An 18,903-nucleotide genomic window follows, 5' to 3' on the forward strand; every position below is an offset into this window, starting at 1 on the left:
ACTCCTGTTATAGCAAACATGCTTGGTTAGAACAAAATTCTACTTATAACGAAGTAAAAACTCAGGCCGCATCATTATCCACACTTTTTTTTCTATTGCTTATCTTGTGGGGTATAAGGAAAGAAAACTGTGGGTCCTGAGGACTGTTACAACAGAAAAAGGGCCAAGTCACGCACTATATATAATGCAGGCCCTAATTGAATTGCATTTCTCTTGTTTATATGATGCTTGCCAGGATGGACTTGAAAATTTGGTTTAGAGATTGCCATACTATTTCCTGTCTTCTGCCTTCAAAAGAGATGATGATAAACAACACTAAAAGAACAAAATGGAAGATTTTAATGAAGAAAATGAAATGGAAAACATGCTCAGTTAATGAATATGAAAGAAAAACAAATACGGACTGTATATGGAGGAAAGGTAGATAGAGGAAAAAAGAAGTGGGATTTAATGAAAAGTATTATGTAGCAAAGAACGAAAAGCAAAAAAAGACAGAATCGTAGTGAAAAAATGATGAAGGAAAAAAAAAAAGGGAAAAAAAAATGGTGAGATCATGAAAAACTTGTATGACGTCATCGCTCGTTTGCGGTTCCCTGTATCGCGATCGCAATCGTCCGATGCGATCCAACCGAGCGTACTAGTACGTCAAGATGTCGGCGACCAGGCAAATTTTACGTAGCCTTGCTTCTGTTTCTATGAGAGGATGCTTGACTCGTCGATTGTCTAAAACTAACCATGGATCCAGACGTTCTGCTTCTGCATTTACATTTATTCCAGATGAGCCATCCCCCACAGACGGTAAGGATAAAGACTCTTTGGATACGGTCCCAGGCCCAGGTGGGGTGGTTACGTTGTGTTGTTCTGCGCTGGCCTGGACGATCGTACATTGTTGTACGTACGAACACGTATGAAGTTAAAATTACAAGCATGGACATGGATTGGTATATATGGGACTATGTATTACTAGCCTAGAGAATGTTTACGCTTTGCCTCCACTGGAGTCCAGTAATTAGAGTGTTCGAGAGATTATCGTGTGATGTCAGACCAACAGCTATAATTCTGTAATTTAGACTGAAAGATGATCAGTAAAATTAACTGTCTTAGCCTTTAGGCAGAGGCCTATGATTTGCTAACTTATACACAGCTCAGTCGCTGAGATGTCGAGTCCTACCACCATGTGAAAAGTTTAGATTAGACTAGTTTCACTTGTTTTTTTGTTTTTTTTTACTTGTTACTAGTATACTACTTATACTAGGCCTACTGAATGTATTTCTGGAATGTGTTTGGATTTCCTCTTAACATTTTGTGAAAAGTGTCAAGTGTTGGATCCAGGTTAATTGCCTAATTAACATTTTGTCAGTACAGTCCAGACAGGTTCAAATGAATAAATGTAAATCCAAATGAGCCCGAGTCGTGAGGCTAACGTTAGTTCATATCCATGAAGATATCTGGAATTTTGCTGTTAAGCAAATTGGCACCAAAAATTGGTTGGAGAGCACCAATGTAAAAGGACTAAAATGATGTCAACGTTTGTCATGTTCAGAGCTACCAAGTCTCACACATTCTGAGTGAGACTCAAGCATTTATAGGGGCCATCTCATGATCTCACGCATACGGGGAAGTATGCAACTTGGGCCTATCTCAAACCAGGGACTGTTCAGCGATGTAACAACTTAGTTCAATCTTTCCTGTCGAAACGGCAGCAGAAGAACTGCTTGCCGCATGCCATTTTCTGCTCGCGGGATAGCCCGACCAGCTGGCCAGACGCGCGCGCGACGCTGTTAGCTGTGCGAATCTCTACGTACCGCGACTTGGCTGTAGTTACGCAGTACTCGAGCGGGAATATGAATGCCGTAGCGTGGTGTGTACCTACCTGCGCTGCAGCAGTATGCATCCACCGCACTAGCAATGGCCGCGCACATACAGCGCATTCTGCACACATGTGATTGTCATGTATCAGGGAGGTGGAAGGTTCTTCCACCTCCCTGCATGTATGGATTGCATACACAGAATACATACTACTGTACGGAATATCGTAGCAGCAGCGTGATGTACGGTGAATGACAATACGGTGCTTACATGGTAAGGGAAACTTGCCGAAACTTTTACAAATTATGTGTACGAACCAAAAGAAAATGCGTCAAAAAAGTGACTGTGGTGTCCGTCAAAAACCCCGTGTGGTCAGTCAAAAAATGACCATGACGCACCCATGTCCGGGGGTAGTGGGGTGCGTCATTACATTGACAAGTGCATAATAATGAGCATAGCCCAAAGGATTATTATTGTTGCAATCAAAGGTATACTGTATTTCCCTTTTGTCTTTCAGAATAAGTAAAAAATAGTCACTTAAGTATGCACCTGATCGCACCACTAAACAGTGGCGGATCCAGAGGGGGGCGCAACCGGCGCACGCCCCCCCCCCTTTAATTTTCGTTAAAAACAAAGAAAATAAAAAGAAAAAAATGAAATGAAACCCGGAAGTGGCACCAGAAATATTAGTCACGCCCTCCCTTTACAGAATTCCTGGATCCGCCCCTGCTAAAAGCTGTAAAAATTGAAAAAGCTCCGTACCGCGATACCGTGGGAGGGGTAAAAAACCCCTCCCACCCTCGATCGCGGGTTACGCCATTTCCTGACCCACTTTATCTGACACACTCTTTCTGACACACTTTTTTTGCCATTCACTTTGTACACGGGGCAGTTTTCATGAGACGGCATCTGTTATTGGCTACTGTGCTAATGAATATTCAAGACTATGGTATGGCTTGTCGAACGTCGCGCTCAAGGCCGGCCAATAAGAAGCGGCCAGGAGCTGGTGAGCTGGAGGCGCGCGGCAATTTCTAACCTCATCCATGGATCCACGTGTAGGCCTTGCTACTACGTGCGCTTCCAGTACCTTTTTTTTTCTTCAGCTGCTTAACCCATCCACGTACGGGCCTCTGTGTACTAGTAATCTTCGTGCCTGCCTACTAAGTCGGCAGTGAACTTGGGCGCGATCTTCCCTACGGCGCGATCTACACGCGAAGGGTATCCATGCTCCCAACCCCCGAGATAGCTCTGGAACATTCCATTCAATGACGGGGGTTTTATTTTGCAATGTTATCAAATAACTCTCATGTAAGCAAATTCTTGCTATAGCTAATCTATTTTAGAATAAAATTGTAATCTATCTATGATTAGATAACCTAATTCAAATTGGCAGAGACATAGAAAAATATTTGTTCTACAATCGTGATACGTTCAACTACTCATCTGTGCTGAAATCCACACATGTTATCGCTATCGCTCAATCTTCGATCGCGGTGCCGGTGGCTTGTGTGTGTTTACAACATGTGTGCATATGGAGGAAGCATGGGGCTGAAAAAACAGTACCACGTGGTGAGGTAAAAAAACAAATCGGACGTAAGAAGTCGTACATTCAAGAGCTAAACATGCAGACAAAATAGCGAAAACAAAGTTCACTGAAAAGGTCTTGACACTGTAATGTATGTTCCAAATTCATGTCTGGCTTAGTTTCGAGAGAATTTTCTACACTTGTAAAGGTTTTCTTTGCAAGAGATCAGGAGTGAGATCGGTGAAGTAGCTAAACATGTACTCCTAGGCTGCGTTTATCAACTTTCCCCAGTTTAAACGACTTTTGAAAGCCCTTTCGATAGCCCTTTCCATAGCCCTTTCCATAGCCCTTTCGAAAGCCCCTTCCATAGCCCTTTCGAAAGCCCTGTCTACTCCCTGTACTATTAATGTGCCGCTTGTTTTCGTCGGCTGCGTTTATCAACTTTCGATAGCCCTTTCTATAGCCCTTTCCATAGCCCTTTCGAGAGCCCTTTCCAAAGCCCTGACTGCCTGTACTATTAATGTGCCGCTTGTTTTCTAAGACGGGACGGCGAAAAGCAATTACCATCATAAAGACATATCTTCCTTTGAGAGTGACGAGTCATGATACAATGCCACATGAATCAATTGTCTTCCTATCTGTGAGGCAGCTCCAGTTTAGCACATACTTCAAATATTTCTGAGTGGCGGCATGAGACATGGGATCAAAGGGAATGAGACTGTTGTTACTCTATTTCTCGAACCTTGTTAGTGAGAGATACACCTCCTTGTTCCAAGCATATACGTGCATTACACACAGCTGTATGTATACACCTGTGTACACGTACTCGTGTGCACTTCACGTGGCGCGCGTCTTTTCAGAAACTGGAAACGCATGGTTGCGTAACCGCAGTAGGGCGACCTAAAGGGCTTTCAAAACAGCTTTGCGTTTATCAACTTCGAAAGGCTTTTACAAACATGTTTCTGATAACCTGTTTAGGAAACCTGTCTGGATCGTCACAAATTTCGGGCTTTCGAAAAGGCTTTCCTAAAGGGCTTTCAAAACAGCTTTGCGTTTATCAACTCGTGAAAATTCCTTGAAAGCTGTTTGGATAACCTGTTTCTGCCGAGAAAGGAGAGTTGATAAACGCACCCTTTCGTAAAAGGCTTTCCTGAAGGGCTTTCAAAACAGCTTTGCGTTTATCAACTCGTAAAAATTCCTTGAAAGCTGTTTGGATAACCTGTTTCTGCCGAGAAAAGGAGTTGATAAACGCACCCTATGTGACTGTTGGTGACTGTTGCATGCATGCTTGCACGTGGCTGGGAGAGTGCGGCAAGAACGCTAGGAATGCACCACCAGCACGTACGGTGGGCTGCAAATTCTTGGGGCAAAATTAGACTTCATTGTTCAGCCCGTCTAGTATTTATATATTCATAATAATTCTAATTCTTCATGAAATCACGATAAAAATACTTCAAATATTCATAATACATTTAAGAAGCGTAATATGAAATATTTTGACCTTTTTTTGAAATCCAAAGAAAAAAATGTTTTGAATAAAAAATTAATAATAAATAATAGTTCCTGACTCAAGTCTAAACTTCGGGCATCTTCTTGCAGTTACCCGCAGTTCCCCATGGATACGACACATAAATAATCAGCTGTTTGCTGAGTCATTCCTACCCTACTGCCTCTGTTCAAATTGAGAGCGATTGTGATTTTATCGGTGGCATTTATAGTTTCATGACCTAATCCAATAAAACTAGACAAATTTAAACATCAAATGTTGTGACAGTTTTTGTCAGAATTTCCTATCAATATCACTTGTTGCCACGATAGTTTTCAGATTTCACTAGCTTCATTATCGAAGCTGTTCTGAGGCTGTTGGACATTTGAAAGAACTGCTCTGTAAGAAATCACCTTTTATTTATTATTTATTTCCACACACAAGAATTTCGATGACTTACATAATCTTTTAAAACTATTCTAATGTCATAATATTTCATGATGGTATGTGTTCTGTCTTTACATGGCAAGATGGGATTTTTTTTTCTTCCATCCAGGGTCAAAGAAGGAAGTGACAGGAAGGAAACCAACACGATAGGGAGGAAATGAAAAGGATAGAATGAAACACCTGCTCAGCGGGCTCTTTTTTATTGATTTTTACAATGGTGAATGCAGTACATCAGAATTTAAGTAAATTTAAAGTTCTAAATAATTTATCATTTGAAAAATGAGCAAAGAAATGGGATATAATCGATTTCTAAATGAAAACTAAATTAGCATCGCCATTTAGATCTAATATTTACTAAAGAATAGCCCTGATGCAACATTATTGTCAAGCTTTTGGATGAGTTTCTTTAGAGAAACGAATTTTTGGAGCACTAACCCAAGTGAACAACCAAAAGGTTTTTAAAAAATGATGAAATGCAGGTCTCTAGGTCTAGACCACTCCTGTGCATGAGCGAGCAACAGCCCCCGTGGACAGTGTCACTCTCGTCCTTGGCCTAGGCTAGGCTACTCGTGTCGTTCTCGCCATCATCAATGATCAACGTCATGGTCACACGAAATAAATTGCATCATCAAAAGGGTTCGTATATCATCACCAGAATCATTATGATCATCATCACTATCATCTCAACCACAGCAAAACCCTAAATATCATTCCCACCATAGTCACTCCCAGCTCACAAAAACACATCAGCAAACGTACAGACATTGCAGACTTTGTAGTTAACTACGTTAGACTTTAGATCAATGTTAGTTGTACACAAAATGAAACGGAGGTGGAAAACTAGTAATGAATACACGGAGATCATCAACGATGGCATTTTACCGTAGAAAAAATACACTGAACATCTTGCACCGCAAAAAAAAAAAAAAAAAAAAAAAAAAAATTGAGGTAAAAAACTACGTTGAGGAAAACTAGGGTGAAAACTCGCTGCTTGGAAGACGAACGATGAAGACACTGTACGGTAAAAATGCACACGGAAACAAACGAGTGGGTACCATGAATGTTCTCGCACACACGTAGATAATCTACATCGTGTTCAATCAAAAAAACTCAAACACTGGAACAAAAACTCACCTCTAAATTGTTGCAAACGAGATAATCACTTCAAAAAACGGGGAAAAACGCTTGTGGTAGTACGATTGTACTCTGAGAATAACAGAGATAAGATGATACGAAAGCAAAAGAGAGAAAAAGAGAGAGAAATGGACAGGAAACCTGCAGAAGTTATTCCACACTCACTGGCACTATTTTGCGCAATTCGACACACACTTTGTACGCACACTGGTAATCAGATATCGTCATGGACCCCCTTGAGGAGATCGATATCACGATATCACGCGTAAGTGAATAGCTAAAAGCCAATCACAGACACAGAATCAGACCGAGTGACTTATTATGAAAAATAAATCGTAAGGCTGTTGAATATTCATTCATTAGCACAGTAGCAAATAACAGAGGCCGTCTCCTGAAAACTACCCCGTGTACAAAATGAATGGCAAAAAAGTGTGTCAGAAAGAGTGTGTCAGATGAAGTGGGTCAGGAAATGGCGTAACCCCTCGATCGCGCATATATTCGCGCGCCGAGATGCCGAGTCATGAAAATCTCACTCATTAAATTTTTTTGAACTTGGCATCCCTGCATGTTGCTCAAAACTGAGTGTTACTTGTTCTGGGGCCCGTTTCATAAAACTTGTCGTCAGTGACAATTTGTCATGCTCATAGCTGTGACAAGCTACTGAAATCCTTGCATCTGATTGGCTGAGAGCAAATTTGTCATAGAAATGTGGCAGTTGTCACTGATGACGAATTTTATGAAATGGGCCCTGGAGTCTTGATGTTCATAAGCTGCTACTCAAGTGAATTTACAATGGCAGTGTACACTGCACTGCCTGCGTAATCTGAAACTGAAGTTAGCCATAGTATGTCCTCAGATGATGGACATGACATTATTTACTGACATATCACTTATCACAATGCTGCACACACCACTGGCACTGGCACTGGTCTGACGGTCCCTGACCAGTAAAAATCACTAGCAGAACAGTAACTTTTTCAGGAATTTACCTGTGAAAAAAATAGATAAACTGGGTATGGTTGGGTGTCTAATACATTGACACCCTAATGTTTTTCTAATAATGGAACCTTAAAATAAACCACAATTTGCCTGAAATTTTACTCACATGTTTCTGAATTCACAAGTGCCCATTAAAAATGTGATTTTCGGTATACACTAATACATTGTAGGCCCTACCCCTTTCATATTAACATCCTCGGATGTCATGCCAGAGTCTGGGATGAACACAGTGTGACTGCCCTCCCAAATCCTTGTGTAAACACGAGGTACAGCCCGTGGTACTCTTTTCGTACTGATCTCGAACATGGCACAAACTCGGCACACGTTCCCATAGTAACGCGCTCGAGACATGGTCCCGTGGTTACTTGCGGCCAGCTTCCCACACCTTTTTTCATAACAGGCCTTTAACGATCACCCCGACACTGTACAGGCGTGCTATTAAACCTAGAAACATTGAACTGCACATTACTTGAATATGAGACCATTCTGAAGCAAATAATTTTCACACAACAATAGATATATAATGTACTCTTAAATGAATCCCACAAGGATTGGAACAATCATCCCCCTAGTATTCCAACTGATTCCCACTGATCAGTTACTAGCCATCCCCTTTATGATGCAGATAATCAGGTGGCGAAGGTGATGATGGGATCAAAGAAAGACCTTTGTTTCAAGTCCATGTGTGTACTTTAATAGCAGTAGGTCCACGCTTTAACTGCCAAGCCTTTTCATCAGCACTCAGTAGTCCATCCAAACTTGGCCTACAATGTACTTGTAAAGTTTGCAAACCCGCTGAAGCATAACAATGTGGTTCAGTCAAGTAGAGAGGCCATTGTGACACAAAGGGATAGGGGGTTGTAATCTGTATTCATTGTTGACAATTACTAGTAGTTTCCAGACTTCTGTTCCAAAGGCATACAAAGGCAAGTTCTCCAGAGTGTTGCCTGTTGACCAAATACTTTTAATAGCTACACTTTTCTTCTTTTAGCAAAATATGCTGATAACAGTTCACCAAACTTTAAAAAGTGGTTGTGATGCAAACAAAGAATAGATAATTAGAATCGCTTATCAAAGTAATGAAGTCCATTTATGCAGTGATCATAGTATTTGTGTATCAATTATATCAAAATTATGTGTTATCGGCTTTTACCTCCCTGTAGAATTATTGTGTTCATAAAATCAGAAGTATCAAGTATGTGAGTGATATACAATGTAACTCAGAATATGACGGCATTATCTATCACAGTACTGTCTAGTTTTGTTAAAATATGGTCAGTTGTATTCTCTTGCATCATTTCTTGGTTTATGGCTGCAGATTTTTATGGGGGTGATGCTTGGTCTTTGTCCATAAGATATGGGGAAATTCCAACTTACATACATGGTAAATGAAACACAAATGACATCACTTTATAGCACTTTTCTTTTCATCTGAGTATTCCTGTGATTCATTACTGCTATACGTGTGAGTCATTTCTACGCAGTATGTGATTTGAATGCATTTTTCACCTAAGAAGTGAAAATGTAAGGGGCAGAGTGTACAGTGAGGTACCCCTTTAACAGAGAAACTGCTCATTTATACTGACACTTTGTTTATCTATGGTACAGTTGTACATAGAGTTCAGACTCATGCTACATGCCTTATTTCTCTAATCTATTTTAACACAAGGAGTTTTTTTTTTTTTTTTTTTTAAAGTCCCAATACCTTGGAATTAGGGACTGATACAATAGGCTACCTTTTTTTTCTCATTGTGTTAACTGTCTTTGCAATATTCTTGCAGGTGAGACGGCCAAGATGAATCTGTTTCAGTCGCTGAACAATGCAATGGACATTGCCCTGGCAACAGACCCCACAGCAGGTGAAATGATAAAATCCTTTGATTCATTTAATATCCACTAAACCATGCTCAGTTGGAGACCTCTCCAAGCAATAGCCTTTTGCATTTTCAGCAAGGATTCTGAGCTGCCAAGTGGTATACATAAGCACTGTTGCGATCTACCCTAATCTTTAATCTCAGCAAAGTCGCACAGGAATCTTTAAGAATTAAAATGAAAATACTTCCCAGGCTTCCATGTAAAAAAACAAAAAATCAAACCAAAAAAACAAAAGCAAAAACCAATATATATATATGTATATAATTCAGTATGATGCATATTTGACTTTTGCCTTCTATGGTAGAGATATTTCAAAGCACTCTTCTGTACAGCAGCATACCAACTGTAGTTGCACAATCTGTTCTTATCATATAAATGAAAGAGTACTAGCAAGATGGGCAAAGACTTTGTTTTTGCAATATGGCAGCTCCACTGCTGATTGACATCCTCTGCATGATAGGCATAGACATTTAAAAATGTCCTGCCATCTCTGCAGTGTGACAACATTTGTGTAATCTTTCTTTAGGTTGTCGTTCTGTATAATGAAACATCACTTGATACAGTAAATTTAATATAGAGGGCGGTGAGTTGGCTCAGTGGGTAGCGTGTCTGTTTCATGATCACGCGGCCCGGGTTTCAACCCAAGTCTGGACTGAGCAATGTTGTGTGTAATCATACCGTCCCCTCTAGCAAGAGGCAAAACACTCTGTCCCTCGGATAGGACATAAAATGGAGGTCCCGTGTGTGAGAGAGTAACAATTCATGCACGTTAAAGATCCCGCTTCATTCATTCATTGCAAAGAGCAGGGTGTTTAACCCGGTGAAGTGGTCCCACCTCGCATCCAACTGGACCCCATGGAAGACCAGCTTAGCATAGCTGAATATGGGCTATCCAGCCATCTTCTCAGATGGAAATGAACAAACAAACAAACAAACAAATAAACAAACAGCCATATATTGCTGGCCCCTGCATGCACCCAGTCACAACTTAAGCTTGTGCATGCATGATATACCTACTCAGAAATGCCAACTGTTACTTCTTCTTTCTTTCTTTTTTGCAGTATGTTGCACTGCATTTTCCAATCAATACTATAGCTTTCATAGAAAACTTTTTTTTCCAAAACAGCTTTACTACACATGTCTATTGCATGACATTTCAAAATTTACTAGTTTTTTCCACCAAACATATCCCCCTTCAGATCTCAGAATACTGCCATGGTAGTTACAAGGTCGGCATCACTGCTCAGTGTATTATCATGCATGTGACCTGTGTTTTTCTATCATCAAAATAGTGGACCCAATTATGATTCAGAGGCAATAAGCTTTGAAGTGCACGAACAGATGTAAGCAGAAAGCAGATTTTACACACTTGATAAATTTTGTAAAGGCCATTAATTATTTTGTGCTTTTCTCTTCACAGAAATCATACATCCATACAAGATAAATTATATGGGTTTTTTTCCCCTATTTTTTAAACAGAAACAGATTCGGTATCCAAAACTTTTCCTTAACCCGGTGATCCCCTCTAAAACTTCACTGTGTTCATTATTGTTTTCCAGTGTACACCTTGAACAATCAAGTATTTCATCTTTGCTCTCTGTTGCTTTCCTCCAGTTATATTTGGTGAAGATGTTGCATTTGGAGGCGTATTCCGGTGTACAATGGAACTTGCAGATAAATATGGTAAGTAGACTTTTTCCCAAAATGAAGTGGGCAAAGCAAATTCAACCATCCATGATTCAGCTTAACATTTAAATATCAAAACCTTTTCACATCTGAGATTAATTTTCCACTTAACCCCAGTGGAGTGTATAATAGGCTTTGTTCTTCTGTGATAGAACTTCTGCCTCCTGTCACAAGCTAAAAGGTTGAGTACCATCATTTTGAATTTGAACATAATGGGGCAAAAGTGATTTGGTAGTACATCTATGTCATGTACTGTAGGCCAGTTCTCAGGGACTTTACTAAGCCTTGCATAATTTCTATCTTACTGTTATATCTCTTTTGATCAGGGAAAGACCGAGTGTTCAACACACCGCTATGTGAACAGGGTATAGTTGGTTTTGGCATTGGGATGGCTGCTGTTGGGGCAACAGCCATAGCAGAAATCCAGTTTGCAGACTACATCTATCCAGCATTTGACCAGGTAAGCAATTATTGATGTATTCCTGTCTTTTTGCAAAAACTGCTAGCCCATCAAGAACATATATGATAGATCACTGTGGTGTGGTATCTTATGCTGGAGGCAAGTCATAACCAACCATGTAGCTTTTGTTTTCTACATTTTTTTTTAAAGAAAATGATGATTGGATATGAAAATTGTTGGTGCAGTCAATGCCTGCAGTGCAGCTGTTTGCAACTTTTTGCTAGATGAGTTGAGCAGGGAAAAGGCAAATAATCTCACACTTTTAACCAAATCAACAACAGAAAAAGTAGAAAAAGATAATTCCTTCTTTCTTCGTACCATGCATGAAAATGTAAACCAGACAAAGCTCAAGTTATTGAATATGAAATGGGATGACTGGAATGATTTTATCTGTCTCAAATTAATCGCTGTCTTGTATCTCCTTGTAAGATTGTCAATGAAGCAGCTAAGTATCGCTACCGCTCGGGCAACATGTTTGACGCCGGTGGTCTGACCATCAGAACTCCCTGGGGAGCAGTGGGTCATGGCGCCCTCTATCATTCACAGAGCCCAGAGGCTTTCTTTGCACACATCCCTGGAATCAAGGTAAGTTATTAAAGTCAATGTGAGGTAGAACAGAAAATATTGTGTTACCCTCCATGCAAATATAGTGGCCCCTGGGCAGGGATTGTCCATTTGATTAGTCCAAGGTTTGGTGTGTCAGCTGCGTCATATTTGTTTATAATTTCTATGTTAAAGGGGTCAAATGTCACTACATACATGTATGAGTATGCATATGATATGTATGCACGCCTGTACAGGCAGCTCCCATTATAACAAAGTCCTTGGGACCAGCAATTTTCTCTTGTTACATATCAAATTTTGTTAAAGGCCTAAATGAAGGGAATTTTGCACCATAAACATTAGTGATAATAAGTTTTGGACCTGAATTTTTACTTTGTTGTTAAAGTTACAACTTGGTTGGTAGTAATAGGAGTGCCCTGGATATGGTAGGCCACACTCATCAATTTCTATTATTAAAAAAAAAAGAAAAGAAAGAAGGAAAAGCCAATCAGGCTTTGACCTAGCTGTGCATTGCTCACAGTTAGCCAACCCCACAGATCACAGAGCCCCTAGATGTAAGCATGAGTTGGGAAATCCATTTTGGGGATCATGAAGCTCATGCCTTTCATTGTTACTTTATGAGAGTGAAGTGTATACTCTGCTTATCTGCAGTATCAATGTGAATGTGAACATTTTAGTTCTCAACTCTTTCATTTCCAGCTGCCACAGTGGTAATTTAGTAAATCTGTTGATAAAATACTCATGAATGTTTAAACTGAGCACACAGTATGTGACTAAAGTCCACTTAGTATTAATTCTTAAAGTAGATTTTTGACAATGGGAACCCACAACATAACAAAGCTTTTGCTCAATTTCCTTTAACTGTATTAATGTCTGTCAAAATACTTATGAACTTGGAAGTTTTGTCAGACTTGAAAATTTAAACTTACTATCAAAAGGTAGCTTTGTCCCTTCTGTGGCATCTGTATTGAGGAGTTATCTGCAACATAGACCGATTGTTGAAAGAGGAAATGTCATTACCATATGTCATAGTAAATGGGAATGCCTATAGTGTTACATATGCTTCATTGCAAGATATTTAGATATAATCATTGTTTGTTTGTTGTTTTTTTGTCATTCACAATAGGCTTTTCATGAAGATGTATTTCGTTTCTTAATTTCTGGATGATTTTTAGACTTTTGCATATATGAACATACGAAATAAAGTTGGTTGAATTGGGTACAGAATTTTAGAATCTATAGTGATTGGGAATGAGAAGTAAGAATGTTTTCAAAATTCGCAACATATTAAAATGAATGAGGATGATGACACTGCAGCTTCACATAAGAATGAATTATCGAATGCTCAAGGAAGCAGAAAGATGCTAAAAGAAGGAAGCATGCATAGATTCTACTCAGGTACATTGGTGCATTACTGGAAAATGTGAGCCTCCTCTATCATCATCCTCGTTCCGTGTATTATGTTTGGGGTTTTTAGAGTATTGGCTAATCTGCTTGAGGACAGCAATAAATTCCACAAATCTATACCTAGCACTATTGATTTATGTACCCTAGTAGTACATGATGTGAATTTATATCAAATTGTCTGGAATGTCCCTTTCAGTAGTGTCTCTTTAATGAATGTGAACAGGATCACCTGTGTGCAGGAAGTCATACAAACTGTAATCATTACTTTATCAATGTCGTAGCCTGTTTGGATAGGGATATACAATGTGTGTGCAGTAAGGCCTGCCTATGATTACTTTGATCTGGCAAGAGGCCAGTTGACTGACTGATATCAGATTGTCTACATTTATCAGATGTGGGTGTTTGGGGCCCTGTTGTGTCATCTTGCTCAATGATTATTATCAAGTGCTTCAAATTGCAACAAGGATATATTTATATTTAACAGATCTGCTCAATCCAGAAGATAAAATTTAAGTGGTTCAGTGAAAGTATGACAATTGAAGTCTCACCTAGTCTAACAGTTAACCAGCCCACCCAGGTGTAGCAGGCTGTGTGTGTCAATCCATCAAGAAGGCCATGGTGACACAGAAGGGATAAGGGGATTAGGGGGATTAGGTTATCTGTGCCAGTGGAGGCAAAGAAAGCACTTCAGCATGACATTGTGTACCTACATTTATTAGTGAACAAAGCACAGTAAGGACTGATAAGTATTGGCCTTGTCTTCCTCCATGATCATCTACATTTTTAACCCATCTTCGTCTTGCTTTCTTCTCCTTCCTCCTCCTCCTCCTCTTCTTCTGCTTTCTCTTCTTCCACTTTCTCTTCTTCCACTTTGTTTGTCTTGCTCTTCTCTTGGCACTATACTATGGTTAGTTCTTGGCAGAATCCTCGACACAAAGTTTTGATATCATGGCTGTGATATTTTCACCGTTTCATATGGTCATGTTTTAGGTGGTTGTACCAAGGAGTCCAATACAGGCAAAGGGTCTTCTTCTTTCATGTATAAGAGATCGCAACCCATGTGTTTTCTTCGAGCCCAAAGTCTTATATCGGGCTGCAGGTGAGTGTCATACAGAGCTTTATCAGAGATGTATAGTACTGACAAATTGTATGTGACCATGCATTAAAGAAAAAGTCAAGAAAGAAAAAAACCTGCACGGTTAAAAAGAAAATAATGAGAGAAAATGAAATAAACCGTATTAGTTAGTATGCCAGTATGGTTGAAAATAGAATGCATTTAAACTGCCCATTTAAAGTTATTAAAAAAGAATAATATTTCATGAAATCGCAGATAGTATTTAAGCCAACCCCAGTTAGTACAATTCCGACCTCACAAAAAATATTGTGCAACATAAAGTGAGAAGAATACCATTCTCCTTTCTATTTTGAAAACCTACCGAAACTCTCCGAACACGCATGATATTTGTGACATCACTGAATTCAATCAGCAAGCAAAAGCAGACTACATCCTATAGATAATGCTTAGGTTCAACAGTGTAGCTGTTGTCCTTGGTGAACATTTTATTGGTACTTAAACAAGATAAATGCCTTACCAATGCAAAGTGAATATAATGCTTCTCCATGTCATTTGAACGATCTGTTTTAAAAACATCAAGAGTAGCGACAATCTTTCAAATAGAAGTTAAATTCCATGTCTCTCAGGCTCTCGCCCACCCTGAACACTTCGACAAAAGTCATTGTCAGCATTTACTTGGCCTTGCTACTGTGTGAGTTATGCAATCAGCTGTTTAATTGTGCCCAATGGTTTGCTGTTCTTTCTCGTTCAGCATTGTTGAATCGGCTTTTCCAACTGAAAAACGCAATGGCCCTTGCCTTCTAAAATCTTAGATATGCTCTCCCAATGATAGTTCCTAAAGCCCAGTCACATATACACGGCAGATCACGCTGGATCTGATCCGGAGTGATCTGGAGAGAGATTCGTGTAGATGCCTTGGGCATCTTCGGAGTCCCTGGCGGTCCGTCTAGGTCCATGGATGTCCGGGAGGCCAACATGTTGGCAGTTTTTGGAGGTCAAAAATATCCATCGTCATCCATGGACTGCCGTGTTGATAGAGCAATCCGGGATTGTCCGTGTGGCTACCATGTAGTTGCCGTGAACATCCGTGTGGCTGCCTGTAATGATGGTGCTGTGCGTATCCACGGCAGTCTGTGACAATTCACATCAGAGCAAAGGGTGGTTCTTCAACCAGTCAGCCTTGTCAGCTTCCTGCTCATCAGTCAGCACCAAAGTCGTCTATGGTTTCTTCTCTGTCATGATGGGTGCTGTGGTCTTAGTGTACAAAGCATGAGACAAAGCAGGAGAACTGCTTCTCAATCTGGATCTGTCAGGTTCAGGTTCTGGCTCCTCAACAACAGGCAGTTTTCTTTGCTTTGGCAGACCAACTGTTACAGAGACTTTCCTCTTCTTTGGAGGCATGTTGAAGCTCAAGAACTTGTCTTGGACATCCAATGCATATATGTAAATGAAATATATGATTAAAATAGATAAAAATTATATGAAATTTTTGATAATTCACTCAGGAAGCCACAGCGATGTTGAAGTGACGAGAATGAGAAGAAGCTTGATGAAAATCAAAAATCAGCTTGTTTTTGATGGTAGACTTTTGTGTGCCGGCGTGGTATGTGTATTAAGATGTCTATGTAAGTGCTGTGTAGATGCTGTGTAGATGCTGTGCTGGGCCAGTGTCATCCGTGTAGCTGCCGTGTTGATACCATGTGTACCATCATCAAAGCTCGTTGATGCTCTATCCGGGGCAAAACTATCCCAGAACTCCCCTCATCATCGCCAGCATGATCCGGGGATCTCTTTGTAGATCCTTGAGAATCCTTGTTTATATGTGACTGGGACTTAAGCTGGGCACTAGTACAGTAGCGTTCTGTGCCACCTTTTCTTTTGAAGAATATCACAGTTAGCATAATTCGAAGTACCTCTTCTTCTGTAGCAATTGATGTACTTGTGATTTTTTGTTTGAGCTGTGACACGTCTTTTGCTGTCATTAAATTGATCCATTTTATGACGTCAGTATTAAAAGCCTTTGCAAAATTTTCCTGAATTCATCCGAAGTGCTTGCATCACCGCAGATATCATATAAATGTTCTCTTTGCTCTTGTTGCATTCGCCATGATTGAATGAGCAAATGTCTCACAATTTGTGCTTTCTAGCATAAACACAACATATGCATTTGTGCCAAATGGTAATTTTCTTTGAATGTTTATTGTAAGGTCAACTCTTCTAATTTGGTGTTGGCGTTTTCTCCTAACAGAGTTTCATGTTTTCTCTCTAAAGCTTCAAACTTGGAAGTTTAGATGTGTGAAATCGAATATATTTATTTATATTTTTTAGCAGTTCCCATTTTTTTTTTCCAATCTCAACAAAGCTCTCTGTTTTCTGTTCATGAAGTTTATGAAAATGTGTATTGAAATCACAAAATCACTCAGCAAAAAAAAAACCAAAAAACAAATGTTGATAAGAGGACCAAGTTTAAGATTAATCTGTTTGTCTGCTCAAAGGGGTTGCCATAGAGTCCCCTGTACCCTGTTTTGTTTCACACATAGTAAATAATGGCTTAGTTCACTTGAGTACACCATGAACTTCAAAACCTCATTCTTCAAAAGTATCATTACTACACTTTCTTTTTCTACCATTTTAGATTTTATGAGTAAGAAATGCCCAATTTTTCTTACCTTTGAGTTGATTTAAAAGCTTCCTTTATTATGACTTGACCTTAACTGAAATATACATCTGATGACTATGATAGGCTTTGTGTGACAAGTTCATGTACATATTTTCCAGCAGTGAAGTGTTTATCAAATCATGCTCATTGTTAGCACTCATTACGTAGCGAAATGAGCACATTACTTAGAGATATCTTTATTAGGCACATATCATGCAAACGTGGAATCCATTATTACACTCAATGTGACCTGTATAAAGCCAATGTATTGCATTATCTGTAGGGTAGCAAATAAAAACCTAATGGCTTTTAATAGGTTAGTAACGTTAGACATTAATGTTTAGTTATTCCCTACCGATACCCAGAATGTTTTATTGGGTGTATTAAAGATTGACTGATATCATGAATTTAGGCAAGTGTTTTTCTCTGGTGGAAGAAGACATGGAGAACCTGCAATGAATTTCAAAATAAACTTACTGAGGATTATTTTTTTTCCAAAATAAAGACAGATATTGATCGTTGATATGAGGAGAAGTGTCACAAGTAATGTTTTACTTCAAGTTATTAATAACCGAACATACCCAAATACCTCCCACAGATCTACACTTGGGCAACTTTGCTTCCTGTTAGCCATATTAAGTCTACCATCGTAGACTTTCCCTGATGCTTTTCTCCTTTTCTCAACACGGAACTGAATGACATATATATCCTTGTCTTCCTGCCTTACATCCTTCTAGTGGAACAAGTGCCAGTGAAGGACTACATGCTGCCTCTTTCCAAGGGTGAAGTCTTACAGGAAGGTAAGATATCTGAAATTCCCAGGTTTCTGGGGCAAAAACACACAAAACAATGCAAAAACAAAAAACAATAACAACCCAAAATATGATGGCTATATAACAAGGACACCAAGCTGATGACAAAAATGAGTTTGTTTCCTGTTACCTTCAGCAGCAACAGAGAGAGAGACCTGTTGCTGATTTCATGCCACTGTGCTGGCCTGATGACACAGCTGATACTGCATTTGTCGTGATTATGTTACTATTGTTTGTTTGTTCAATTCCATCTGAGAAGATGGCTGGATATCCCGTATTCAGCTACACTAAGCTGGTCTTCCATGGGGTCCAGTTGGATGTGAGGCAGGACCACTTCACCGGGTTAAACACCCTGCTCTTTGCAATGAATGAATGAAGAGGGATCTTTTACGTGCATGAGTTGTGACTCTCTCATACACGGGACCTCCATTTTATGTCCTATCCGAGGGACAGAGTGTTTTGCCTCTTGTTAGAGGGGACGGTATGCTTACACACAACATTGCTCAGTCCAGACTCGGGTTCGAACCCCGGTCCTTAGGATTATGAGGCAGATGTGCTACCGACTGAGCCAACTCACCACCCTAAATGATTCTAAATTGCTTCAAGCAATGAGACCCAGTAGGCCTAGATGAAAAGTATACTATCACATGATAGACAAAAACGTAATACAATGTTGGAATAGTCATTCTCTGAAAGTTCTACTTCTCAGTCTACATAGTTGATTGGTAGAGATCTCAAACAGGACATTAATTCAAATCTAAAAGTGAATACTTTTGGGGGTAAATAGGCCAGCACTCTACTTGGAATCTTGCAAAATCCCTGTTTTAGAGAATTACTAATTTGTCAATAATGAAGTCAAGTGGCTAGTGGAATATTCAGTGGTTGTGTAGGTAGAAAATGAGAGAGAATTACAGAAATAACCTGCAGGCATTTTGAGATAATGTTTCAGATACAAAATGTTGACA

The 18,903-nt window shown here is 39.6% G+C and overlaps 1 protein-coding gene across 1 annotated transcript in view; it reads left to right on the forward strand.

Moving 5' to 3' along the window:
• Positions 1-646: 646 nt before the first annotated feature.
• The window catches only part of LOC139739110 (2-oxoisovalerate dehydrogenase subunit beta, mitochondrial-like), an 86,977-nt gene continuing 68,720 nt past the window's right edge, over positions 647-18,903 (forward strand). The window contains exons 1-7 of the mRNA XM_071649728.1: positions 647-798; positions 9,182-9,259; positions 10,890-10,958; positions 11,288-11,421; positions 11,851-12,006; positions 14,383-14,491; positions 17,864-17,926. Of these exons, the coding sequence (XP_071505829.1) occupies positions 651-798; positions 9,182-9,259; positions 10,890-10,958; positions 11,288-11,421; positions 11,851-12,006; positions 14,383-14,491; positions 17,864-17,926 (757 nt within the window). The 5' untranslated portion in view covers positions 647-650. The remainder of the gene's footprint in view (positions 799-9,181; positions 9,260-10,889; positions 10,959-11,287; positions 11,422-11,850; positions 12,007-14,382; positions 14,492-17,863; positions 17,927-18,903) is intronic.

The sequence above is a fragment of the Diadema antillarum genome, unplaced genomic scaffold (genome assembly GCF_040938485.1).
Source record: "Diadema antillarum isolate AM-2024a unplaced genomic scaffold, OU_Dant_1.0 seq00000783_RagTag, whole genome shotgun sequence".
In the NCBI taxonomy this organism is placed as follows: Eukaryota; Metazoa; Echinodermata; class Echinoidea; order Diadematoida; family Diadematidae; genus Diadema; species Diadema antillarum.